General features: G+C 34.5%; 1 protein-coding gene across 2 annotated transcripts in view; it reads left to right on the forward strand.

Annotated features, from left to right (window-relative positions):
• LOC144256615 (amine sulfotransferase-like) overlaps positions 1-24592 on the forward strand; it is a 74846-nt gene extending 50254 nt beyond the window's left edge. The window contains exons 1-7 of one of the 2 annotated variants that reach the window (XM_077801949.1): positions 6057-6152; positions 8759-8910; positions 10485-10693; positions 13930-14056; positions 14873-14967; positions 21954-22140; positions 24110-24592. In XM_077801949.1, coding sequence (XP_077658075.1) covers positions 8769-8910; positions 10485-10693; positions 13930-14056; positions 14873-14967; positions 21954-22140; positions 24110-24231 — 882 coding nt within the window. In that variant the 5' untranslated portion in view covers positions 6057-6152; positions 8759-8768 and the 3' untranslated portion in view covers positions 24232-24592. Of the gene's footprint in view, positions 1-6056; positions 6153-8758; positions 8911-10484; positions 10694-13929; positions 14057-14872; positions 14968-21953; positions 22141-24109 lie in introns of those variants that run through there. The other variant, XM_077801950.1, reaches the window with a different exon arrangement.
• The last annotated feature ends 2451 nt before the right edge of the window (positions 24593-27043 follow it).

Here is a 27043-nt window from a genome sequence, read left to right on the forward strand (position 1 = left end):
AGGGAGGAGGGTAGATGGGATAGGGAAAGACAGTGGAATGAATCTGACCTAACTGCCTAAGTACATATATGAATATGCCATAGTGAATCTGACTATCTTGTTCATCTATAAGAAATTAGGTCAGCCATTCTGATCCTACAGAGGTAAATGCCAACCAAGCCTTCATAGGTAGTGGCCAGAGGTTTGAAACGTGGCTTGGAGAGACACTAAGGACCCACCGTTGCATTGGTCTCCTGGCAAAGGGAAATGAACTGTCGCCATTTGCAAGAGATACCACCATGGCAGAGAACTGACATCACCAGACTGCGGAGGAGGAGATAACTTCATTGAAACCTGCCCATACAGCATCAAATAAATTTATAAGAGTAAACAGTAAATCAGCAGTCAAACAGAACAAGAAGTAACATGAGCAGCATAAAAAAGCAAGGAAGAAAAGGAGTACAAACAATGAAGGACAGTCTAAATATTCAGGAGGACCTAGAGTCATCAGAAAAATGGTCATATAAAGAACTCAAGGAATACCTTAGACAGATGGAATGGAACCTTAAAGAGGATATGAGACAGCAAATCCAAATAGTGAAAGAACACATTGAAAATGAATTACATAAACAGATAAACGAAGAAGTTAAGCATCTTTATCAGGAGATAGATTATTAAAAAATCAAACAATAATTCTAGAAACGAAGGAAACGATAAACCAAATTGAAAACTCAATTGAGAGTATCGCTAACAGAGTTCAACAAGTAGAAGCCAGAATGTCAGATAATGAAGACAAAATATATCATCTTGAAAAGAGTCTAGCCAACTCAGAAAGGCTGGTAAAAAATCACGAGAAAAACATCCAAGAGATATGGGATAACATAAAAAAAACCAAACGTATGAACATCGGGATAGAGGAAGGTACAGAGATTCAAACCAAGGGAATGAGTAACCTGCTGAATGAAATAATTACAGAAAACTTTCCAGAAATAAAAAAGGAAATGTATATACAAATTGTAGATGCATACAGGCCACTAAGCACACAAAATCACAGTAGACCAACGCCAAGACACATTGTTATGAAGATAGTCAATATACAGAACAAAGAGAAAATATTAAAAGCTACAAGAGAAAGGAGGCAGATTACATTCAGGGGTAAACCAATAAGGTCAACAACGGATTTTTCATAACAGACACTGAAAGCAAGAAGGTCATGGAACAATGTATTTCAAACACTGAAAGACAATGAATTACAGTAGATGGGGTACAGAGAGAGATGTGAGGGAAGGGGAGGGGGGTTAGGAAAGGTAGCATAATACAACAGTTACTAATAGGGCATTATGTAAAATTGTGGATGTGTGCATTTGGGGTAAAAATTGGGAGTTCATAACCCACTTCAAACTAATGTATGAAATATGATATGTCAAGAGCTTTGTAATGTTGTGAACAACCAATAAAAAAATTTTTTAAAAATCCCTTAAAAATTTGAAGAAAAAAAAATAAAAAATAAAGTTTACATGGACAATATAAAATAAATAAATAAATAAATATATGAGGCAAATCCACCCCATCATCTGTTTCTGTATAGTCTGTGAAGGAAGAATGATTTTCCATCATGAATGGAAAAGAATTAAGAGAATTTTTTTCTCATAAACATTATATGAACTCTAAATTTCAGTGTAATTTCATGAAGTTTCATTTTCAAAATGTTCTGATTCATTTAATATGTCTATGTTCACTTTTGTATTACATAGTCAGTTTGAGCAATAGTTGCAGAAACTACACCTGGCTGTCTATATGAATATTGCTTTGCACTCTTGCCTATCTCACTACAAGTCACAATGATGTCATTATTACACAACAGTGCTTCATGTGGCATGTGTTTTTTCATACCCTGGTAGTTAGTTAATGTTTTAAAATTACCAGTGCATACTCAGTGTGTAAAAGCTAGAAGAGAAAAGTGTACTATGAGTGTTTTTAAGGAAACCCAGAGTGTGAATTACTTCTTATTAAGGAAGTTGACAAAGTACCCATTTGGCTATCAAATGCTGAAGAACATAGTGTACATGAACATTATCAGATTAAGCAGTCATCACAATATTCCCAACTCACAAGAAAGAAATGTTTAGAAACATTTAGAAGCTTAAAACCCATCAAGTTCCAAATTTTTAGTTTTGCAAATATTTCCACACAGGTTAATGCAAAGTTATTGAAAGTGTTATATTTTTTGCTCCATTTAAGCTTTTATATGTATTCCACATTTAATAGGATGGGACAAAATATTAAACATGGTTTCATAGATTCCATATAAAGGAAATAGTCTGCCCTGCTTGACTAGCAAATGAATCACTGAGATGTTGACTTTGATTACAGATTCATTTTCATGGTTTTGTTTTTATAAAAAAAATATTTCAAATGAGATTTAATGACTGATGCCTTCTAAACAGTCTAGTCTTTGGAAAGAGTAATACTTTTTAAATGCATGTTTTTTTTTACAAAAAAGAAAAGGAAAAATGAATATGATGCTGGAAACAAACTTCTCAGTATTCATTTGTGAGTCAAGCAAGGCAGGCTGTTTCCTGCTGTTCAGTCAAGTAAATGATCTTTGATTAAAGCAGCTGAAGACATGTGCCCAGAGAAAATAAAGTTGCCTAATATCATATCCCATTCCAAAATGAGTGCACTCTAATTTTAGTTCAGGTATAGACAAGAGCTATTAAAAATTAGTGTTATCTTTGAATCTATTAGTAATATTAGGTACTTTTTTTTCTTACTTGCTGTCAACACCTGAATATTATTTCATTCTTGCCACTTTTCCTGAAAGGCCTAAAACTTTTAATGTCTGTTCCAGCCAGTAAGGTTTGCCTTACCTTTATATATACTCATATTTTCTCATTGTACTGAAATGGTTGTAATCTACTCTATGATTATGTATTTCAAAATTCTAATTGTTCCTGAAGTGGTCAGATGTGATACTTGCAAGCTGGCTCTGTTGTCCTTTTGAGTTTGTCATTATTCTTTGTGTAAATCTTTACACTGTGGTACAAGATGTCCCACATCTATCCTTTCCTGCCCCACCTCTGCACTCAGCCATTGCTCTGGATCCTCTCAGCTGCTTGCTAGATGCACATAACATTGTGTGGTTGGGAAGAAGGGAATCAAAATGCTGCCTCTCATTCCTCACAGAAATAGAAAAAGCAATTATGAAATTCATCTAGAAAAACAAGAGACACAGAATAGCTAAAGCAATTCTAAGCAGGAAGAGTGAAACAGGTGGTATGCTATACCAGACCTTAAACTATACTACAGAGCAATAATAACAAAAACAGCATGGTACTGGCACCAAAACAGGCTGATAGGCCAATGGTACAGGATAGAAGACAGAGAGATTAACCTTCAAATATACAGCTACCTTATATTAGACAAAGGTGCTAAAAGCATGCACTGGAAAAGAATAGCATTTTCAACAAATGCTGTTGGGAAAACTGGAAATACATATGCAACAAAATGAAATTGAATCCCTATCTCTCACCATGCACAAAAGTTAACTCAAAATGGATCAAGGATCTAGGAATTAAACTAGAGACTCTACATCTAATAGAAGAAAAAGTAGGCCCCAATCTCCATCATGTGGGGTTAGACCCCAATTTCCTTAATAAGACACATATGGCACTAGAATTAAAGCAAGAATCAACAAATGGGATGAATTCAATCTAAAAAGTTTTTTCTTAGCAAGAGAAATAATATGTGAGGTGAATAGGGAGCCTACATCCTGGGAACAAATTTTTACTCCTCAAACATCAGATAGAGCTCTAATCTCTAGGGTATTCAAAGAACTCAGAAAGCTATACAAAACAAATAAAGAAGCAAATAACCCAATCAACAAATGGGCCAAGGACTTGAACAGACACTTCTCAGAAGAGGATATACAATCAATCAACAAATATACAAAAAAAATGCTCAACATCTCAGCAATCAGAGAAATGCAAATAAAAACTACTCTAAGATATCATCTCTTTTTTTTATTGGTTGTTCACAACATTACAAAGCTCTTGACATATCATATTTCATACAGTAGATTGAAGTGGGTTATCATCTCACTCCAGTAAAAATGGCAACATTGATGAAGACAGACAACAACAAGTGCTGGTGAGGATGTGGGTAAAAAAGGTACACTCATACACTGTTGATGGTACTGCAAATTGGTGCATCCAATTTGGAAATCAGTATGAGATTCCTTGGAAAGCTGGGAATGGAACCACCATTTGACCAGCTATTCCTCTTCTCAGACTATACCCAAAGGACCTAAAAACAGTGTACTACATAGACACAGCAATATGGATGTTTATAGCAACACAATTCACAATAGCTAGACTGTGGAGCCAACTTAGATGTCCTTCAATGGATGAATGGATAAAAAAAATGTGACATATGTACACAATGGAATATTACACAGCACTAAAAAATAATAAGATCATGGCATTTGCAGCCAAATAGATGGCATTAGAGCAGATTATGATAAGTGAAGTTAGCCAATCCCCCCAAATAAAATCCCAAATGTCTTCTTTGATATAAGGGGGTGACTCAAAATGGAGAAAAGAGGAATAGCAAGGGAGAAGATTACCTCTACATAGGGAAGAGGCATGGGAGGGAAAGGGAGGGAGAAAGGGAATTGCATGTTTGGTGGAAGGAGACATGTATGAAGATGTGATTAAAAAAGAATAGTGTTACCCTAGATTAAGTAGATAGAAGAAGAGAAAGCAGAGGGGAGGGGTTGTGGAGATAGGAAGGATAGTAGAATGAAACAGACATTATTATTACTGTGTGTATATATGTGACTGATGACCAATGTGATTCTGCAACCTGTGTACTCAGAAAAATGAGAAATTATATCCCATCTGATTCAAATGTATGATATGTCAAGATCATTATACTGTCATGTGTAACTAAGTAAAAAAAACGTAAGCACTGCCTCTGCTCATGGAAGCAGCTGTCTTATTCACTTGGCTGTTATTACTGACTGGTCTAAATGTCTCACAGCTGGTAACTATTGGGAATCAGGGAGAAAAAGAGGGAAGAGTGGAAGGCAAAAGAGTCCAAGAACCTGAAAAGACCCCCTTATGCATTTGGTTCATTAAAATTTGTATAATGAAAGAAATTCTTATTGAATTTGTAATAATAATAGTCTACTCCTACTTCTACTCTTCACAATGTGTTGATCTTCACAAAATGGACTATTTCAGAAACACAGACTTAGTTGACAAATCTCATGAGGGATAAGAGACAGGTTTAATATTTATAAACTGAAATTAGTCTCAGATTACACCTTACTTTCTAAACAAGAGGATTTGTACATTGAAAAGATTCAAGATCTCCCCTGGGATCAAATTCTGTATTTAGCGTGAACTTGAGAATCATTAGAGAATCATTATCTAAGAGCAGCTTGTATGAGCAACAAAAGACTGAGGAATGACTCAAAATTCCATGAGAGATGTTAGAACAGACCTGAGATGAATAACAGTTATGGTGGAAAACAAAAAGGTAATATCCACCATTAAAACAAACAACAGGACATTAATTAGAAAGGGCAACTCTATGTGTAGTGGAAAACAAATTTATGTTCTTAGTGAGTTCATATAACCCACTTGCAAGTTTATATAACCCACTTGCAAGTTTATATAACCACTTACAAGTTTATATAACCCCTAGAGTATTCTGTAGCTACTGTCAGTTACGCAACAGAAGGCACAAACTTCCTGAGATTATGTAAGAAAGGACCTGAAGAATGATCACCAGCCCTGAGATGGGCTGGAAAGACAGACTTAACCATCATTCAGGTACAAGGAATCTGCCCTTGGAGATTTCAAATGCATCCTTGTCTTTGTTTCATAATTGCTACAATTCAGTAAATGTGCCCTCTCTACTCTTAAAGCTTTTTAAGTATCTCCAAAGATTTTGATCCCTTTAAAGAACCAGGGATAACCTGAAATGCTCTCTCCAGTGTCAACAAAATCTTACCCAATTTATAAGAGCTGAGTAACTCAGGTTCTAGAACACTACTCACTGGCCAAAACAAACTCCATAGGGACTATTTATTCCTCAATGACAGACCAGTTCCTGTCAGCCTAAAATTTTTGTGAGAGCTGGTTTTCCTTCATCAGCTGATCTCAACAGTGAGTACTAACAGAATAGATTCTGAGCCACTGTCAATTCTCACCACTTTGGAATGAGAGATTACCATCTGTATTTACCTCTTTTTCTCCTTAATTATCTATGAACATCCCCTACCCCTTTTCTTTGGGACTTATATGATGGAATAAGAAAGAGACACAGACAGGCTTCTTACTTACACAATTGCCTTCTCCTCCATGCATCAAAGACATGCAAACTATACTGAGTAGCCAGAGGGTACCTACCTGAATCCTTCTTACAGCAGCTTTCTCCTTTGCTTCTGTGATACCACAGGTTTTAAATTTCTTTCTCCCTTTAGACTGAAAGTTGAGTGATTAAATTTAACAAAACAAGAAAATAGAAAAATTTCATCCAAAATGTTTGTAGACACTGCCTGATGCTCTTTCTCATCACCCAGCATTTCTCGAACCCTTGGTGATATTTCAGGGTTGTATGGTGGTGTTATGGTCTGATAGGAGGGATGTGGTAGGGATCACACTTCACTTTTGGCTTTCTCCTCAACTTATATCTCCTACTATGGGCTTCTCCATTTATCCATGTGATGCAGTATAAATTCTCCCTCACCACAATCTGAAGGCTGAATTCTCCAAGGTTTTTCCTAGGAAATGCAGGATGTCAATATCAAAATAGCTCTCCATCTGCCTGTATTGAAAACAATCTTTTGATGCATCAGCCTAGCTCCTCTGTCCCCAGTATTCAAAATTTTATGTTTCCTAAATGTCAACTTAATGAGGGGAGACCTCTAGCAGCTTAGTAGGGCCTTCATTTTATCTTTCATTTGGTAGCAAAGAAACTAATCATGAAGGCATCACTCAGGTGAGTCTAATATTAATCATTTTCTGTTCTTATTCTGTAAAAGACTAAACTCTGAAATCCTCCTATTGATCAGGTAACTTGGATTGTTTGTAAAGAACTCAATGTTATTTCTTGATATACAATTTAAACAAAGCCAAATTTACAGCTTTTTAGCAAATTCATTTTCTTGGTATGCACAGAATCTTTAAAAAATAACTGAAATCTATACTGGTTCTAAATCTACTATTATTAGAACTTATGGGATTGTCTCAATCTTGTAACCTTCAAGGAAAGATTTCTCAGGAAGATCTAATAGAAATGCTTGGCTGGTCTGAATATAGTAGTTAATCTAAGTGTGGAAATACATAGGGAAGCATTCCTTTTGTGAGCAAACTCATAGGGGGTAACTGGTATTCTCTTTCCCATCCTTAGAAAGCCCTGAAGTTTCTCCTAGGAACTAGTAAGATAATGAATACATGTGCTATGTCTAGCTGCTGTGGCAATGCCCCTAGAGTCTTATCAGTCTCAACCTTGATTTCAGGCACACAGGTCCTGGGACAACCACAATGTTTCACTGAGCTTAAACCTCTCCACATAACAGTAACTTTATATATAAATGGAGGCCCAATGGAGGGCTGGGTATGTGGCTCAAGGGGTAGTGTGCTCACCTGTCATGCACATACAAACAAAGATGTTGTGTCTGCAAAAACTAAAAAAAAAATAAATAAATAATCTCTCTCTCTCTCTCTCTCTCTCTCTCTCTCTCTCTCTCTCTCTAAAAAAGAAAAATAAACTTTATACCATGGACTTTCTTGAGACCTACAAAATGTTCCTAACATTGCACATTGCAATTTAGTCTGTAACTGAGGGATAAGCTGCATAATGTTGCTAAGTCTGTAACCTGCCTAGTAATACAATGAACAGTACATACTAATGATGCCAATGACTTAAAGTAACCTATGGATATAAATAAAGCTGGCAGCTTGGCCATTCTGCCATCTTTCCTCCTTCTGCATCTTGTCTCTGTGTCTCCCTTATTATTTTCCTTACAGAATTTTAATATTTGTCTTTACATTGTTTGCTTTCTGCTTTTGTTTTAGTTTATTATTGAGATTCATACAATTTATGATTTTAAAATCTCCTACTGTAAACTATGATAATTTTCATGAAGTAACTTGTAACTATGAGGGCAGATTTCTGAAGTAAAAACTAATTTAAATAAGCAAAGCATTTTCATTTTTCACTTTCAACAGTATCTCAGATCCCTAATTAAGAAGTTTCTTTCAGAGACAATGTTATGTATACTCTAGAAAAACATTAGAAATAAAGAATTGAAGAAGTTCTTATTTCTACAACAATCAAAAATATAAGGAATAAAATATAAAACACTAAGAATTTCTGGATAAAAAGTATAAATTCTCTGGCCAAATTATCCCTTCTCCAATCTTTCCAGGTCAGCTAGCTGGACAAGTTTAAATGATTTGGTGGACTTCTCTGAGTTAATTTCCTCTTCTCTATGTTGAGGATCATGATATCTGTTCCTCATGGACCTTTAAGAAGAGTTGTCTCACTTTTCAGCATTTCTGCTGCCTCATCTTTAAAACACTGATACTAGCAATACAGCAATGTTGGCTTATTGTGACGTTTTAAATCATTCATATATGTGCTGTGGTTAGTGTCATTAGTATGTTCATACACATCAGACATTGCAATAGTGCTAGGCATATATTGACCACTCAATAACTATTATTCACTTCTAAAATAACTTGAAATTATATGTTTGCACTTGTAGGTGAAAAAATATGGACAACACAGAGGAATACTTACTTGAATTTAAAGGCTACAATTTTGAAAGGTCTTTTGTTAAAATGCATATAGTAGAAAGTGTGGATGATTTTGAAATTAGAGATGATGATGTCTTCGTAATCACCTATCCAAAATCTGGTGAGTGTAAAGAGTGGCCTCATGACAGTAGATTTTTCCTAAGTTTGGTATATGTGTGTGTGTGTGTGTGTGTGTGTGTGTGTAAATGTGCTGTTTTTCAGACATCAACAGCAGCCTGACCTACATTTATATATCCATTAAGAATCAGACAAAAGTTAGATGAATCTCAAATCTATACTACCAAAGCTCATTTGCAATGGATATATTGTCAATTCTGTTAATATATATATATATATATATATATATATATATATATATATATATATATATATATATATATAAAGAAACCAAATGCTGAGCCATGAGCAGGTACTGGGTAAATGCTGACCTGTTGGCTTGGTCCCTTGGACAGACCTGAGACAGTCCAAACTCCTCTTTTCTCTAATTTGGAAATGCTTCCTGAGTTGGAATATTTATCTTCCATAATTATTCATGTTCCAAGATGTTTCATTTTCTTGAGAAGTGTTCCATGACAGCTGCTTCCACTGAATATTCTCAAAATGTTTCAACCAGTAAGGTCTACTAGAAAATAAAATAAAAATGATTTTGAGATTTGTGAAGACCATCATTACAAAGAAGTGGTAAAACACAATCCTAAACAGGTACTCATGAGCCTTATGTAATAGTGACTTCTACTTCAGCAGGGCAGGATACTTGGCTTGGTTTGAGTTTTTACAGTTGCCCATGCAGACTAAGAGATAAAGTGTAGTCATTAAGATTCTATATAAAATGTTTTGCTTATTTATAGTGTGGTTTCCCCAGAACACCACAAAGAAGTTGGTCATACATGATTAGGCCATACAATTAAATAAAATGTGATATATATATATATATATATATATATATATATATATATATATATATATATATATCTTTGCTCATGTCAGGTCCTGCTATTCCTGACATCCTTGAATGCTTAAATAGTTTACAGAAGCACCTTAAGTGGTAAAGAGAAAAGGGGGAGAAAGTGAACTCGCTAATAATTTTGTTAATTCTAAAGGGTAAAGTTCTAAGAAAGTAATCTCAGGAAGGAGAACAAGGAGCCCACAAAATATAGTAAAAGAGACTCAGGAACCAATAACATATTTTAAGAAAATATAGAAGAAATAAGCCCCACGACACCAAACAGAAAGAAACGACACAGATAGGGAAATACTAATTTCCCTCATGTGATAAGTACAGGGTCTATGTATGTGTGGAAATATCACACTCTACCCCATCAAAATGTAGAATTATTACTATAAGTTAAGGAAAACATTAAAGATACTAAAAAGGACCTAACATGGAGCAGGAAACAGAGAAGGAGAGGCAGAATTAATCCAAATCATCAGTATCATGGAATCAGAACAAACATAGCTCTTCAAGTGATAAAGGAATTTAGAGTCTTTGATTTTATCTTTATTAACTTTAATGTTTCATAGAGACAAAAAAATGAAAATTGGACAAACTTGTTAGCATACTTAGAGTGTCTAAAAGAAAAGAAAGCTTAAATGATTTTATAGTGAATTACACTATTGTTGACTTAATTTTTAATGACTAATTGAGTTTGAAAACAAGATGATTTATTTTTTCAGGTACCATCTGGACTCAGCAGATACTAAGCTTGATTTATTTTGAGGGGCATCGTAACAAAACTGAAGATATCAAAACAATGGATAGAGCTCCCTTCTTTGAATACAATATGCACAATTTGGACTTTATCAAAATGCCATCCCCTCGCCTCTTCGCTTCCCACCTGCCATATTATTTAGTTCCAAAAGGTCTGAAGAACAAAAAAGCTAAAGTACGTCCTAGAGCTTAATCTTTTTTTTTTTTTTTTTGCACAAACGAAATAATGTGCTTTAAGTAGATTCCCCAACCTCACTAATCCACAGTTTTCCAAATGTTACAATCATTGTATGTTTAGGACATGGCCTTCCTCAATAAAAGTATATGAAAGTCCTAAAAACTATGCCTGTAATAAGCAACTGTGGATATAATTTGCAATATCATTTTATAGCATATAACAAATATTCTTTCACATTGGCCATAAAATGCCATTCTTTTATGGTTTCATAGATTTTATTGTGTGGCTTTGCAACAATTAATGTGTATTTGATGGACAGGTAAGTTGCAGCCAATGGATGTCTTGTGCTGTAATAAACATTCCTATAAAGGCTTGCACTTTAATTCTCATGCCGTGTTTCAATTAATGTGAAGTTTTCAAATTAAAATGTCTAATATTTTAAGTGTTGACAGGGATTACCTACCTTTTTATAATATATGAATTATACTTCATCAAATAACCGTGTAGGAATGCCTCTGTCCTCACACGCTTACTAATAATGGGAATTATCAAATTTGCCTAATATGCTAAGTAAGAAAGTAATCTCTCTTTGAGGGAATTTAACTCTTTTTGAATTTTAATAAGATTATCTTTTTATTTTTTTATTGGTCTTTAAATATTTTTTCCAGGTTGTCTTATTTACTGTTTTGTGGGAAATTTATTTGTGGCAAAATCTTTCCCTTTATAAAGGAAAGACTTTTTTAATAAATTGTTGAAAACTTTTAACCTTATGTAACCCAACTGTAAATACTTCTTTCATGACTTCTGGTTCTGGTGCTTTACTAAGAAAACACAACAGCAACAGCAAAGATTATGTAAATGCCCTTCATCTTTTTTCTATTTAACAGTATATTCAACCTCTTTGTTGGTGGGGTGGGAGTGGTGGGGTGGTAACCAGGGACTGAACTCAGGGTCACTCAACCACTGAGCCACATACCCAGCCCTATTTTGTATTTTATTTAGAAACAGGGCTATACTGAATAACTTAGCACCACTCTTTTGCCGAGGCTGGCTCTGAACTCATGATAGGATTGCTGGCGAGGGACATGGAGCCTGGCTATTTTTAAATTTCTTATGGTTATAAATTACATCTGATACTGCTTATAAGACATGAACATTGCCTTATACTTGTCTAAGGAGTTTGCTGATTGGCCCAAAACAATTTATTAAAGCATTCACTTGAGTACCTCTACTGTTTTGAAGCCTATATATTGGTATGTAAATTTTCATAGTTGGACATGAATTTATTTTACTTATTTATTTTTATGTGGTGCTGAAGATTGAACTCAGAGCCTCACCACTGAGCCACAGCATGAGCCCAGATAAGGCAAATTTTTCTATCAATTTTTACAATATAGTTTAGTTCCACAATGATTGACAAATGTGGGTTTTAATTTAAGAGAGATTTGTTCTGAGAAAACAAACAATGCAATATTCTGAGGTTCCTCGAGTTTCATTCTATGTATCAGGTCTACTTTAATGCCATCTATATGTACCTTTTATTGTTCTCAGTGTGCTTTTTACCCACTTATAGATATTTAACATTGAAAAAAAGTATAAAATTTTAATGATCTTGTCAATTTACTCCAATTTTGTGGTTATATATTTGCATTCAGGCTGCAGTGATAAAAATGTTATATTCTCTTATTTTTAGAGTTTTTGGGATATAAGGAGTTTTCTATTTTACTAGGTTTTTACTCTCTGAGGAACTAGCCTTTTTTAAAGCATAATTCAAGTTTCTTTTGTTTTTCATGTATACTTTCATTTTAATTATTGTTTCATTTTAGTATATATCTTCTATCTTCTTTAATTAAATGTCCAGTACATCTATTTCCAGTGTTTATTTTTGTCAATATTAACATTTTAAAATGAATACCATTTTTAGTGTACCTATGGGTGTAATTTTGTTAATGTTTAAATACTTTGTCATTTCAGTTTTACCTTATTAATTGGTTTCAGCTCTTTTGAGGTTTTTTTTAGTTTTTAAAGTGTTTGTATAGTTTTCTATCATGGGCAATGGTGTTTACATATTCTAATATTGGGAATTTATTTAAAAGTTAATTGTCAATTGCATGATCAGTTTTCAAACATGAAATATGTTTCATACATGAGAAAAGAAGATAAATTTTCTGTGTTGGGTACTTATGCAAATTTTAAAAACTAAATAAAATGAAATTTTATTAATCAATTTAATAAATTTATTTTTCCTTTTATTGTTTTGTTAAAGACAATTCTCTGTAAGTGTTCTACTATGATTGTGGCTAAATCAAAATACTTACAGATTTACTGGAAATTTTCCATTGAAGTTTTTTTATTATGATCATCAGTGTACAAATGCTCCTTTTCTGTTGGTCTTTGAAAACAAATTATGGGTATCCCGTTAAATTATTTGGCCTGCAATTTTACTTAATTTCATTTTATTCCTTATTCTCTAATTCTCTGGGACTTTGCCACATGCTCTTGTTTTCCTTGATTTGAAATGCCATTTTCACTGCTGCATAACTTTACAACTTGAAAGTAGTTTAATCAGATCCATTCTTTTTCTTCATAGAAAAATTAGAATATTCCAGCATTTGAATATCATTACATGCTGCTATAAGTGTTCTTGAGAATGCCCTTTGGGCACATATGCAGGAGTTTCCCTGGAATACACATCCAAAAAGAGACTACAAAGCCAAAAGTACAAGGATGTACAGTTCTATGGGATGGGGGCTATATTTTCTTAAGAAAGCAGGTGTATCAATTCTTGCTGAAATTGGTAATGGACATGTTTTTATTTCCCCCCCAGTAAAGATACATATCAGACATTTAAATTTTTTCAATGTGTTATTTATGAAGAAGTATTTTAAAGTGATCTTAACCTACATGCCCAATACTCAGTAATGAGAATAAAACTGTTTTAACAGGTTATTGACCATAATTATTGTGTATTCTGTGAAAGGATTTTGTCCCAATTTTTCATTAGTGGTATTTTTCATATTAACTTTCTTTATACAGTTTGTCTCCTATATATAAAAGTATTTATTTCAACATTTTTTGTAATAGAGAAAAAATTGGGGGAACACCTAATTTTCCATGGTTAGTAGAATGGATTAAAATAATTATGATTCATTCAGCTAATGAATATGATGCAACTGTTAAAAACTTGAAATAATATACTAGAATTGTTAATATTATTTCTAATTCTCCTGCAGATTCTTTATATCTACAGAAATCCTAAAGATGTTTTGGTTTCCTTTTTTCATTTTACAAATTGGGTGGCTCGATTCAAGCCTTCTGATACTTTTGAGAATTTTATGGAAATGTTTCTAGATGGACAAGGTAACTATGAATTTATTTATCAAGGAATTTAGGGACTATATTTCGAGAGATGGAAAAGGGCAATTGTACAATGGATGCTCTTGAGTAGTTACTATGACACATCAACTTAGTCTGCCACCCAGTGGCTTTTCCTTCCTTGCCAGGACCATGTGGGTCTTGTCAAATTTGCAAAGGCATGTTGTTTAGAACATTTTGACCAGTCCATAAGAGGCTTACACGTATTCTATCAAATTAAACTAGCTACAAATATAATTAAAATAATACATTCCAGAATCACTAATGATCAGGGTGTTTGTGTACTCTCTCATGGATCTGTGCTAAGCCTTCTAGGGCCATGGTGGAGTTTATCACTCCACTACTGATGAGGATTGACTGTTGCAAGGGACTTGTAGTGAGAAGTATCAGGATCTCACTTATTTAAAGATTACATTCAGGTTCTGTCTCATTGTAGACAGGTAGCTTTGCTATCCAGAAATCTTAGAGAATGAGAAGAAAAATGGACATGTGTGTTTTCTGGTGGACATAGGAAAGCGGAGGAACTTGCTTTAAAGAATTCTGATTTAAACTTAGACCCAGGGGCTTTCTCATTTCTTTATTGCTGCCTTCCTGCATCCATAAGGTCACTTTTCATGTTCACTTCTCTATGAAAACCATGATTGTTCCCCTAAGCAGTAATCATTTCAAAACAGTAATATAGATGTCCAGTGGTTGGGGCCTTTATTTTTGTTTTTGTGACTATAAGGAGGAAAAGACAGAATACTTTGCTATTCAATAAGTACAACATCTTCACCTTTTTACTAATTATTTTTTGTACAGTGATGGGAAGTCGTTGGTTTGATCACATAAAAGGCTGGTATGAACACAGACATGACTTCAATATTCAGTTCATGAGCTATGAAGATATGAAAAAGGTAAAATAAGAAGTATTTTTTAAAATTCTATTTTTAAACCTTTTTTCTCCTGGTTTCAGGAAAACTCATCCTCCTAGTCATTTTCATACATATTTCATAGGCTTTTGGGGGATAAGTGGGGGTTCTAATTTCCTGCTTATCCATTAATTATTACTGGTTTTCCTCAAGGGTTTGTTCTCACTACACGTAGTCACCTAGGTTATCATTTAAAAACTGTAGCAATAAAGCAACCTCAAGTATCTAGGATACCAATCTTGTAAATCATTTTTATTAATATTAATTACGTATTTACGGGTTTTGGTGTCTGATTTCTATATGACCATGCAACATGCACTGATCATATCCAATCTCCCTTCTTCCACTCTTACCTCCCCTTCCCCCTGGACTCTTCACAGACCCTAGTATTCACGATTCTACTTTCAGTCCATATTTGTTGTTCTCACCTGTGTCTCTTGCACTACTTGCCTTTGTATGTCTGGCTTATTTTATTTAACATGATCTCCTCCAGTTCATGAATTTTGCTGGAAGATTTCACTTTTTATATCTGAATAATAGTCCAGTGTGTGTGTGTGTGTGTGTGTGTGTGTGTGTTTGCACAATATTTTCTTTATCTGTTCATCTTTGATAGACACCTAGGCTGAATCCTTATCTATTGTGAATAGTGATACAATAAACATGAACATGTGAGTTGTCTCTTCTAGGGTGACTCTATTTCTTTTATATATATATACCCAGGAATGTAACAGTTGGATTATACAGTAGTTCTGTTTTTAGTTTAGTGTTTTTTGTTTTTTTTTTTTTTTTTTTGAGGATACACCATACAACAAACTTTTTTTCCATGGTAGTTGTACTTAAGAAAGTTCATCAAGGAACACCATGACACTGCGGGAAGAAGCCACTTCAAAGACAGGATAATTGTTGCTATAGATGAGGGTGAGCCCTATGAGGCATGTTCTTCCTGTTTTTTAAAGAGAATCTTAAAACTAGTTCTCATGTGAAGTCATAGGATGCTTATATGCTGGTGAAAGTTTCAAAACTGCCTGAAAACTTTGTGTAATTCAAACACAAGATAGTTGAAGTTTATTGTTCTGTGGACTCTGGTTGGTACGTGGATTCATTAATACATCATACATTCAGTTACTGAAACAATCACTGAATGATTGCTCTGTGACTGGCACTGAATAGTGAGTAATAGATGACTGAATTTTTATAGACAGAACTCATAATCTATCAGGGAAAACAGGTACTCACCAAGCTAGTATATGTAGTTCAAAAGTAATAAGTGAAATTATTAAGGAAAAGTCTAACTACAATGTCAATGTGCATATGTTCTGAGTATCTGGTATAGTTGAAAGTGATGGTCTTTTTTTATTCCTGAAATAAATAAATAAGAGCTAACAGAAAGAAATGAAATGGGAGAGACTAATAAGAAAAAAGGAAAATACATGAGACCTTTGAAGACCTAAGGGAAGAACTGGAACAATGTGGGAGAGATGAAATATTAATATAGAGGGGTTTTGTAGGAGCCAGATTTCATAAGATCTGTAGGCTATGTTAATGAGAGTGATTTATTTAAAGTTAAAAGCAGTCAAGAGCCTCTTAAAGAATTATTAAGAGGGGTAGCCATAGAATACAATTTATGTTTTGGAATGTTATTTCCATTCATGAATTAAAAAGAAAACATAGTGAGCATAAGGAATCCAGTGCAGACACAGACCAATGTGTTAATCAACTGAACATCAGTGCTTCCTTGGATTGGAGTAATGTCATTATGAATGAAGAGAATACAGAGTTTTCAGGCACAGCTAAGATGTAAAAAGAAAAGGGATTGTACAAAGGACAAATGACAAAGACAGAGGTATCAAGGATGCTTCCTTTATTTCCAGTTGGTGCATCTGTGCAGATAGTGGTCTCATTGGTGAAGGTGTTTAGGGCACTCTGAGGCAGGGTTCAGTTAGAGGGGGATCAGAGGAGCTTGAATATGATGTTGTTTTTGACCTATGAAGATTAAAGTGATTTAGAAGAAATCAAATGAATAGAGTGAGAAACAAATGAAAAATACAAATCAAAAGATCAAAAAATATTTCTGCCTTTAGATATTAATGCCATTAATTTGAACATCATCACTATAAAGAATATACTGGCAGCAGCTTGGGAGGCTGAAGCAGGAGGGTTGAGAGTTCAAAGGTAGCTTCAGCAATTTAGTGAGGCTCTAAGCAACTCAATGAGACCCTATTTTAAAATAGAATATAAAAAGGAATAGGGATATGGTTCAGTGGTTAAGTGGCCCTGGATTCAATTCCCAATAACAAAAATAAAAAAGAATGTATGAGAAGAATGAATGTGATTAAAATTGATTGTGGTAGGGTGAAGTAAGAGTCTAAAGGAGAGAAGGAATATAGACCTTGGTCAACTCAAGTTTTCAGCTTTAGAGCTCTTTCTAGAGAAACCTCACAATGATGTCAAAAATTAGATATTCAGGGCTGGGGTTGTGGCTTAGTGGTAGAGTGCTTGCCTAGCATGTGTCAGGCACTGGGTTCTATTCTCAGCACCTTATGTAAATAAATGAACAAAATAAAAGTCCATAAACATGCAAACAATTTTTTTTTAAAAAATTAGGTATTCATCAAAGTTGGAAAACATTTTGGAGTCTTCCTTTGTTTGCTGCTTCCCTTGGAAATGTCTTGGTAGTTTTATGAAACACTGCCCATGCCTGCTTCTCCAGTGATAAACCCAGCAAGATGTATAAACTCAGGGCAGTTTTTCTCAGAGGATTTTTCACATTTCTCACTTAATTAGTAGTGGTAGCCCTGGAACCTTAATGACTATGCAGGATAATTTTCTACTTTCCTGTCACAAGTACAGTCCAGTGGTATATAATTGAACTAGAAGCAATTATAACTATAATGTTTAAAGATTCATATTTAGGTGGGTAAAGTCAAGTTAAAAGACCAATAGTTCATTATCATTTAATGAGGATGGAGGTTACCATTGGGGGAAGAACAAGGTTTAAAATGAGGAAAGGGTGTTTATTGAGGGGTTCTGGAATGTGTGTCATTTTCATATGTGTATTTTAAAATGTAAAAATTGTAGACTGCCCCTTTGGGGGCAGTCTTATATGAAATATTTAATCATTCCCATCCTGTTATCTCTTCCTTCAATATATTGGAACTGGCTGATGCCTCTAGGAAAGAAAGGCATACATACCTGAAGGGTGTGGTGCCCATGTCTTTGGAGACCCCACAAATACAGTGGTAAAGATAGAGCTGCCCGTTGTGTTACATGAAAAACCATTTTGTGAAATATGGCTAGAATATTGGACAGTAATAGGTAGTAGAATTAGGGAATGGCTTGTGTGCTGAAGAACTGGCTGAAGTACAAGACTGTAGCAAGACCTAGAGAAGAATCTCTGAATCTATGTTATGGTTTAGATATGATCTGTCCCCCAAAAGTTCATATGTGAGACTATGAAAGAAAAGTTTAGGGATGATGTATGATAGGATGATAAATGCCCTGATCTAATCAAGTCATTAATCCCCTGAGTGGTAATTGGAGGAGGTAGGTCATCAGGGATATTCCTTTGTCATGAGCTGATTGGAGCTCTCTCGGCTTCCTGGTATGATGTCTTGAGTTGCTTTTCTCCATCACATTCTTTCACCATGATGTTGTGACTCACTTCAGGCCCTGTGGAATGGAGCTGGCTGTCTATGGACTGAGACCTCTGTAACTGTGAGCCATCAAACAAACTTTGCCTCCTCTAAGTTTATTCTTGTCAGGTTTTTTGGTCACAGCAATGAAAAACCTGACTAAAACAATCTGTGTTTCATCTTCCATTAAAATTATTCACTAAAGTCTACATTTTGATTAACAAGCTGAGGGTTTATCTGATACTTTGGTTAATAATAGTTAGCTTTTGAGGAAAGATTTTAATTTTATCTCTTATTTCTTTGTATGTGACAAGCATAGCTGTTTTGAAATTCTTTTAGATAATTTCTGCATTTGTAACATGTATAGTTCTATTTTTATTGTCTTTTTTATGCTAGAGCTTGTTCACATTTTCTTATCCCTTTGTATTCATTTATATCCTGATTTTATTATTTTTTTTCGGCACCCAAGTTTGGTGTAGAAATAAGTTAATAACTGTGGTTTGGGAGACCAACCTTGCTTGTGACTGAGTCACACTCCTCGGCTGGGTGCTGAGGTGCTCAATCACAGAAATGTGGCAGAGCTTTTCCCACCCTTCTTGGGTTCAAGGGTTGGTGTCTCATGCATGGGTGTGTCTTGCTACAGCCCCATGGGTGGAGCAATGCTCACCTGTTATTTTGTAATATTACCCCTTGCCCTGTTTAGGATAGAATCTTCCATGGAAGTGCCTTGTGTGTGTCCCTTTCTCTTACTGTGCCTTTGGATGTGGCCTATCAAGATGTCAGTCAACCTGCTGACAGTGGACATCATGCACACAGATTCAGCCCCCCAAAACCTGACCCCTTGCCTCATTTGAAGAGCTTCTCCTCAATAAAAGGGGTCAGGGCATGTGCACTCTCTCTCTTCCTGTGGACCCTTAAAGTCAGAGGAGCTATCACATGACCCCAAAGAAAAAGGTATTTGTGTCCCTTGTGTGGTTATTTTTCACAGCCCAATCAGCCCAGTTCAACTGGAGTAACCTCTTTGAGATACAGTTTTTCCAGTTAAGTACTATTGCCTATAGTAATTCTGTTTAGGTTTTATCCTCCCACTGAAATTTTTACTTGTGATAAAATATCCATGACATAAAATAGACCACTTTAACCACTTTGAGGCTGCTATCAGGCATTGAACTCAGGGGCACTCGACCACTGAGCCACATCCCTAGCCCTATTTTGTATTTTATTAGAAACAGGGTCTCACAGAGTTTCTTAGCCCTTGCTAAGTTTTGAGGCTGGCTTTGAACTCGCCATCCTTCTGCCTCTGCCTCCTGAGTCCCTGAGATTACAGGCATGAGCCACCGTTCCCAGCCTGCTTTAACCATTCTTTAAGGGAACAGTTATGTGTCATGAAGTATGTTCATATTCTTGTGCCAACATCACCACTATCCGACTCTAAAATGAATTCATATTGCAAAACTGAAACTCTATATTCACAAGGCTATAATCCCTCATTCTCCACTCTCAACACCTTGTAGGTCTTGTAAAAACATTCTACTTTTTTTGTTTATGAAGTTGATTAGTCTTAGTATATCATATCAGTGGAATCATACAGTATTTTTTGACTGGCTCATTTAACTGAACTTACCATAATGTCTTCAGGGTTCATGCATTTGTAGCATAATTCCTTCCTTCTAAGGCTGAATAATATTCCAATGTACACATCTACTACATTTTATTTGTGTATCTTATACATATACATACATACACATCACTTTTATATTCTGCATTGTGAATAATGATGTATGAACATGGTTTACAAATCTCTCTCTGAGAGTTTACTTTCAATTTTGGGGGTACATACACAGAAGTGGATTTGTTGGGTCATATTGTAATGCTGTTTTTAGGTTCATACTATTTCCATTGCATTTGCAGCATTTTTACATTTTTACCAACATGCATAAATCTTAATTTTTCTGTGTCATTGGTCTTAGTCTTTTCTGTTGTGGTTTATATTCAATAGTGAAAATATTGAAATAAAAATAAATAAAATATTGAAAATTTAAAATAATAATAGCCTTCCTAATGGGTGTGAAGTGGTACCTTACTGTAGTTGATTTGCATTTCCCTAATGATTAGTGATGCTGAGCATCTTTTCATGTACTTATTGGACATGTGTATATCTATTTTGAAGAAATCTCTATTTAAATCCTTTGCCAATTTTTAATTGGACTGATTTTGTTATTCTTGTTGATTTGTAAGAATTCTTTATGTATTCTGGGTAGTAGAACTTTTCAGATATTTGGTTTCTTATTCTACAACTTAAATGTCTTTGTTCTAATGTTTTTTTTTTTTGTTTTGTTTTGGGTTTTTTTGTTTGTTTGTTTTGGTGTGTGGTGTGAGTACTTTTCTTGGGGTTTATAATGTATAAGATATTCTTATGGGCTAACAGGGATCATTTCATTATCTTTATTTTCTATTTCAATACCTTTTTTTCTTTTTTATTGCTTAGTTGCTCCAGCTAGTATTTCTAGTATCATAATAAACAGAAGTGGAAACACTGAATTGGACTTACTCCACATCTCAGATGAAAATCTTCCTCTCTCAGTTCAGTTTGCTGTTAGCTACAGGTATTCCATATAAGACCTTTTTCATGTTGAGGTAGTTTCATTCCATTGCAGATTTATTGAGCATTTCATCATACAAAGATGTTGGGGTTTTTTAAAGCTAAAATTTTATTGTCTGAGTAGATATCAGTAAGTATTTTTTAACAGTTAATTTTTTTTTCATTTTTTCTTTTAATTATTAACACATAACAGTACAATGACCTTGACATATTATACATTTGAATCAGATGGGATATAATTTCTCATTTTTCTGAGTATACAGATTGCAGAATCACATTGGTCATACATTTGCATATATACACACAGTAATAATAATATCTGTTTCATTCTACTATCCTTCCTATCTCCCCAACCCCTTCCCTCTCTACCTAATCTAGGGTAATGCTATTCTTTTTATTTTTCTTTCTCTTATCTTCTTACATGTATTTTGTATAACAATGAGGGTCTCCTTCCACCATCCATGCAATTCCCTTTCTCCCTCCCTTTCCTTCCCATCCCTCTTCCCTATGTAGAGGTAATATTCTTCCCATGCTCAAAGATGTTGGGTTTTGTTAAATGTTTTTTGAGCATCAATTGAGATAATCATGTCAGTTTGTTTGCCCTTTCTCTTCTCATAACAAACTGCATGGTTCATATGATATGATGACACTTCTTTGCATTCCAGGAATCAATTTCACTAGAATATGAAAATGTTGTGTGTTTAGCTGTAACTCATGCATACTCATGACTCTTTCAGGACCTCAGAAGTGCAGTGCTGAAAATCTGTAGATTTCTTGAGAAAGAACTTAGTGAAGAAGTTGTGGATACCGTTGTGAAACAGGCTACCTTTCAGAACATGAAGACTAATCCACAAGCAAATTATAATGATATTGCAAAATATGAAATTGGAACGAGAAGTGATAAAGGACATTTTCTGCGCAAAGGTACTATTCAGTAGTTTATAGTAGCAAGATGTAAGCTGTCATTCAAGTCCTTGGTACCTAGGAGAAATAATAAGTGCTTCCAATATGTTTCTCCAAGTAACGGTGACATTTGGTACCTAGAGAAATTAAGCACCTATTTGAGAGTAGGTCTGAAGAGTTTTTCAAGAAACCTAAGTATTTTAGTACACAATCTGACACATTAACTTGCTTAATTAATATTGCCTTATATCTAAGCCACATGAGCCTGTTTAGGTATATCAAATGAGAGGAACACTAATCCTTGTTTTCCCTTTTTTCTTCTAAACAATCTAGGAAGTAAACTTAATGTGTATTTTGCTCTGCTGGGAGGAGTTTTGGATTACTGGGTTCCCATGTGTCAGATTGCAACATCACAAAGAGTGTTATCTTATTAGTGCTATCTGCTATGAAATCAGATACTTCAAAAAGATATTGAAATCATTTTCACTGCGATCTTATTACATGCCTGAATTAGTTGTCAAGAATGAAAATTATTTCTCTTGTAACTGATACCTTTTAAATTCAAATTATTACTACTACTACTACTACTACTACTACTACTACCAGGGATTGAACTTAGGGGCACTCAAGCACTAAGCCACATTTCCAGCTGCTATTTTGTATTTTATTTAGAAACAGGATCTCACTGTGTTGCTTAGAGGCTCACATTGCTGAGGCTGGGTTTGAACTCAACAACCTCCTGCCTCAGCCTCTTGAGCTGCTGGGATTACAAGCATACACCACCACACCTGGCTTCAAATTGTTAATTTTTAATTTAATCATTTAGTGTATAAACATTCTAAACACTTCACTTCTACTTTATTCACATTTTATGTCATAATTGGCTCATAATTTACCAATAGGATGTTTGATACTAATTTATGAACAATTATATAAACATCTTATGGACATTGCCCTAGATATTGATATATTTTAAAATTCTTATTTTTTTGTGACATTTATTATCAATTCTCCCTTTTCATTCCTCAGCTACAGCAGATAAAAAGTAATTCTCATACCCCTAAGAGCTTGTTATCTACTCCAAAGGCCAATAATAATGTCTACACAAATGAACCTGATAACTGGAAATGCCAAGTTAGTTTTCACTTAAGAATGGTGTGGTGTAATCCCTGCAGCTCACAAGGCTGAGGCAGGAAGAATTCAAGTTCAAAGCCAGCCTCAGCAAAAACAAGGTGCTAAGCAACTAAATAAATAAAGTACAAAGTAGGGCTGGTCGAGTACCCATGAGTTCAATCTACAATGCACCCTTCCCCCAAAAAAGAATGGCATAATGATGGTTTAATTTTGTATAAAATAAAGATGCAGAAAGGGAAGCTCTGGTGCTATATATGACTTTAATTTGTTAGTTGAAAATATTTGAGTCTCTTTTTTTCAAATTTAAAAAGAAAGAAATACTTATCTTGGAGGGTTTTAGTAAGAACTATATTACAGTTGATAAATGTGGTTCACTTAGTGTGAGGATCACTTAGTATATATAAAAGAGTATATATACTAAAACATACCTGTAAAATTCTAATATAGTCATATCCTGTATAGTTTTTTCCTCTTAAGGATCTCATAGTGGGAAAGGCTAACATACAGGGAAGTGAATTTTAAATCTATTTACTGCATTATTGTGTTCCTAGATTCTTTATTCAATCATTCCTGTGTAAGAAAAGATGAGGTCTCCAATCCTGTGGACACGAACAAATATTTAGCTTGGTTGAAAAGAGATTAACACATTAATATCCAATTTTTTAATTCTATGAGCACGATAATATTCACATATTATTACAAAGTTGCCACAAGAGGTATATTGGTTGCTCCATTTAAATTTGACAGGTGTTCCACATCTGGGACAATGGGACACATGGGTTCAAATGGTTCAGGCAGTCTTTAACATAAAGTGTTCTTTATTCACCAAAGTGCCATTTTGTTCTTATCCCATTAGGTACCATTGGAGATTGGAAACATCATTTTACTGTGGAGCAGAATGAAAGATTTGAAAAGATATTCCAAAGGGAAATGAAAGACTTTCCCCTGAAGTTCATCTGGGATATAAATGAGGAGTAGAATTCTAATCAAACTATAAAAGAATCATAGGAACTCTAATCAAAAGCTATACCTTAATGTACATAATAATAATAACATACATAATGCCTATTACTAATTATAAAACTTAACTAACAAAGTAAATAAACTATGCTTAGATTAGTTGCCATGAATTCTTTAAAATTAAAAAAAAGAGATTAGTTTTACTTTAAAATTAAAATTACAAATCAGAAATTAAATTGCTTTTGATGCTTTGGTATCCTGCATGAAAATGGCAAAACAGAAAGCATAAAACGTGACTTGCAAATGTCTTCAGAGACGATTCTGTATTGTGCATTTTCCTTTACTCACAATTAAACTCAGGATCAATTAAACATTAAAAATGATTTTATTCTTGTACTTAAATTCTAATTCTTTGCTTTCAAAATCAATGTGGATATTCAAATGTGATGCAGAATAAATGGAGATATCCTACATAAACAGGTACTTATTTTAATAATTTTACGGATCACAGTTTGCACTAGTTTTTTTCTGACTAATCAGGATGGCATGCACCTGTAACCTCAGGACTCAGGAAGCTGAGGCAAGAGGATAACAAGTTCTAGCCAGCCTCAGCTCCATACGGAGATCCTGTCTCAAAAGTTTTAGAAAAGAAAAGGGAGCTTGGGGATATACTTCAGTAGTAGAACTCCCCTGTGGTTATTCCCCAGTACTGAAACACCACTGCCACCACAATAAAAGTTCTATCCATAATGTATCACTCAGTAAAACTACATCACAGAAATTTAACAGTTGAATATTTAATAAAAGTTTAGTAGATTTATAAGCCTTTAAGGGTAGCACCATACAAAGTCACCAAATGGAAACAACCTGTGTTACTTGTCCTTCCATTATTATAACAAAATACCTGAGATAATAAATTCATAAGATAGGAAAAGTCCATTTTGGATCATTGTTTCAGAGGTTTCAGACACAGTCACTTGACTCAGTGGATTATGGGCTGTAGTGAAACATTATTTCATGATGGGCAGTGTGTAGTGGAGTGAAGCTGCTCCCTTCAAGGCATCTGGGAAGGAAAAAGAAAGAAAGAAGAAAAGTCCGGGGCCCTAATATTCCCCAAATGAATGGCCCTGATGACTTAACTTCCTCCATCTAGACCCCACATGTTGCTCTGCTTCCCAAGAGCACTAGGGGGTAGGAATGGAGCTTTCAACAGAGGAGTCTTTTGGAGCACACTTACCCAAACCATAGCACAAACCAATTTCCATGTGCATCCAAATAAATAAGTAAATTGTGGCATATCACATAATGAAACAAATTATCTATAAAGAAGCATGAATTACAACTCTGAAAAATACACAAGTTTAGAAATATAATATTCAGTGGAAAAAAGCCAGAAACTTATTGGATGTTTTCTAATATGATTCAAAATCAGGTGCAACTAATGATGGTTTTAGAAGGTGTTCACCTTCAAGGAATAATGTGGTAACTTAACAGGTAAATGAAAGCACTTCTGGGTTGTTAGGATCATTTTTTTCCCTTGATCTCAGTTCTGTTCATTTGGGGAATATTTGTGTGTCAGTGTACATAGGATTTGTACATTTTTCTGATTTTTACCATACATTTATGAGATTTACAAAATAAATAAGAAAACATTTTCAAAGAGCAGAAAAAAATCTTGCAGTAACTAAATGGACAAACATTAATTCATAATTAGCAAAAGTTTAAAAACTAGGGAATACTCAATGTTGTGCCCAGACACAAAATTCCCAGAGGAAGAAAGAAAGAGAATAAAGCATTGGGCCCTTAGAAAACCACTGACAATAAGGACTGATTAGATTTTAAATGTTAATTTTAATGTTTCCTCCTCTGAAATGGGCAGAAGTCTGCTATCCTTGAGAATGGAAGGATCAAGTATGCCCCCTACAACTGAATTGGATGGATGTCATTACAAGGATTAAAGAATATCTTCCCTGTAACTGTTTAGGAAATTGGGTATATAGTGTCTTTTAAGCCAAATATCTCTATAGAACCTGAAATACACAGGACCCTTAAAGATCTAGAAAAGGGATATGAATTTTCATTTACATGGATTTTATTGTATCATAAAAATAAGTACACTGGTTTACATTTATCTGGGAAAGTCTCAACCTCTCAGGTCATCCTTTAATAAAGTCAACGATGTGGGCTGGGGTTGTATGTAGCTCAGTGGAACAGCACATATCTAGCATGTGTGAAGCACTAGATTCAATTCTCAGCACCACATATAAATTAATTTAAAAGATTAAAAGTCCATTGACAAGTAAAAAAATATTTAAAAAAAAGTGAAGTCAAGGGTCTATCTATTTCTCTCCTTTCAATGGTGTTGATGGATAAAATAAGGAATCCCTCACCTCTAGAATCTTGGATAAATGGAGATGAAGATGAAGTTTAAATTCAATATCACTGTAACCTGGAAAAATCAGGAATTCTAGGAAAGTAGGGAATTCAAGAAAATAAAGGTTCCAAGGGAAAATTATAGGTGCCAATTGTGGGAAAAAAATGTACCATACAGGAGAGAAACCCACCTAAGAGACCAGGGTTTTGTCTCAAATAAATCCAGCGTACAAGATGTTAAAGCTCCATGTGGTTATTCAAAGATTCATACAGTACTACAACCCAAACCGTGCCATTCAATTTCCCATACCATTATGACAACTTAACCCCCTTTGAGACCATCTGCCAAACATCTATAAATTCTAGGCAAATAACAAAAATACACGTAGCTGAAGATACAGAAAAGTAAGCAAAGGCAGGAAGATTGTGGAGGGGAAACAAAACTCAAAGAAGAATC

Source organism: Urocitellus parryii, chromosome 8, assembly GCF_045843805.1.
Source record: "Urocitellus parryii isolate mUroPar1 chromosome 8, mUroPar1.hap1, whole genome shotgun sequence".
Taxonomy (NCBI): domain Eukaryota; kingdom Metazoa; phylum Chordata; class Mammalia; order Rodentia; family Sciuridae; genus Urocitellus; species Urocitellus parryii.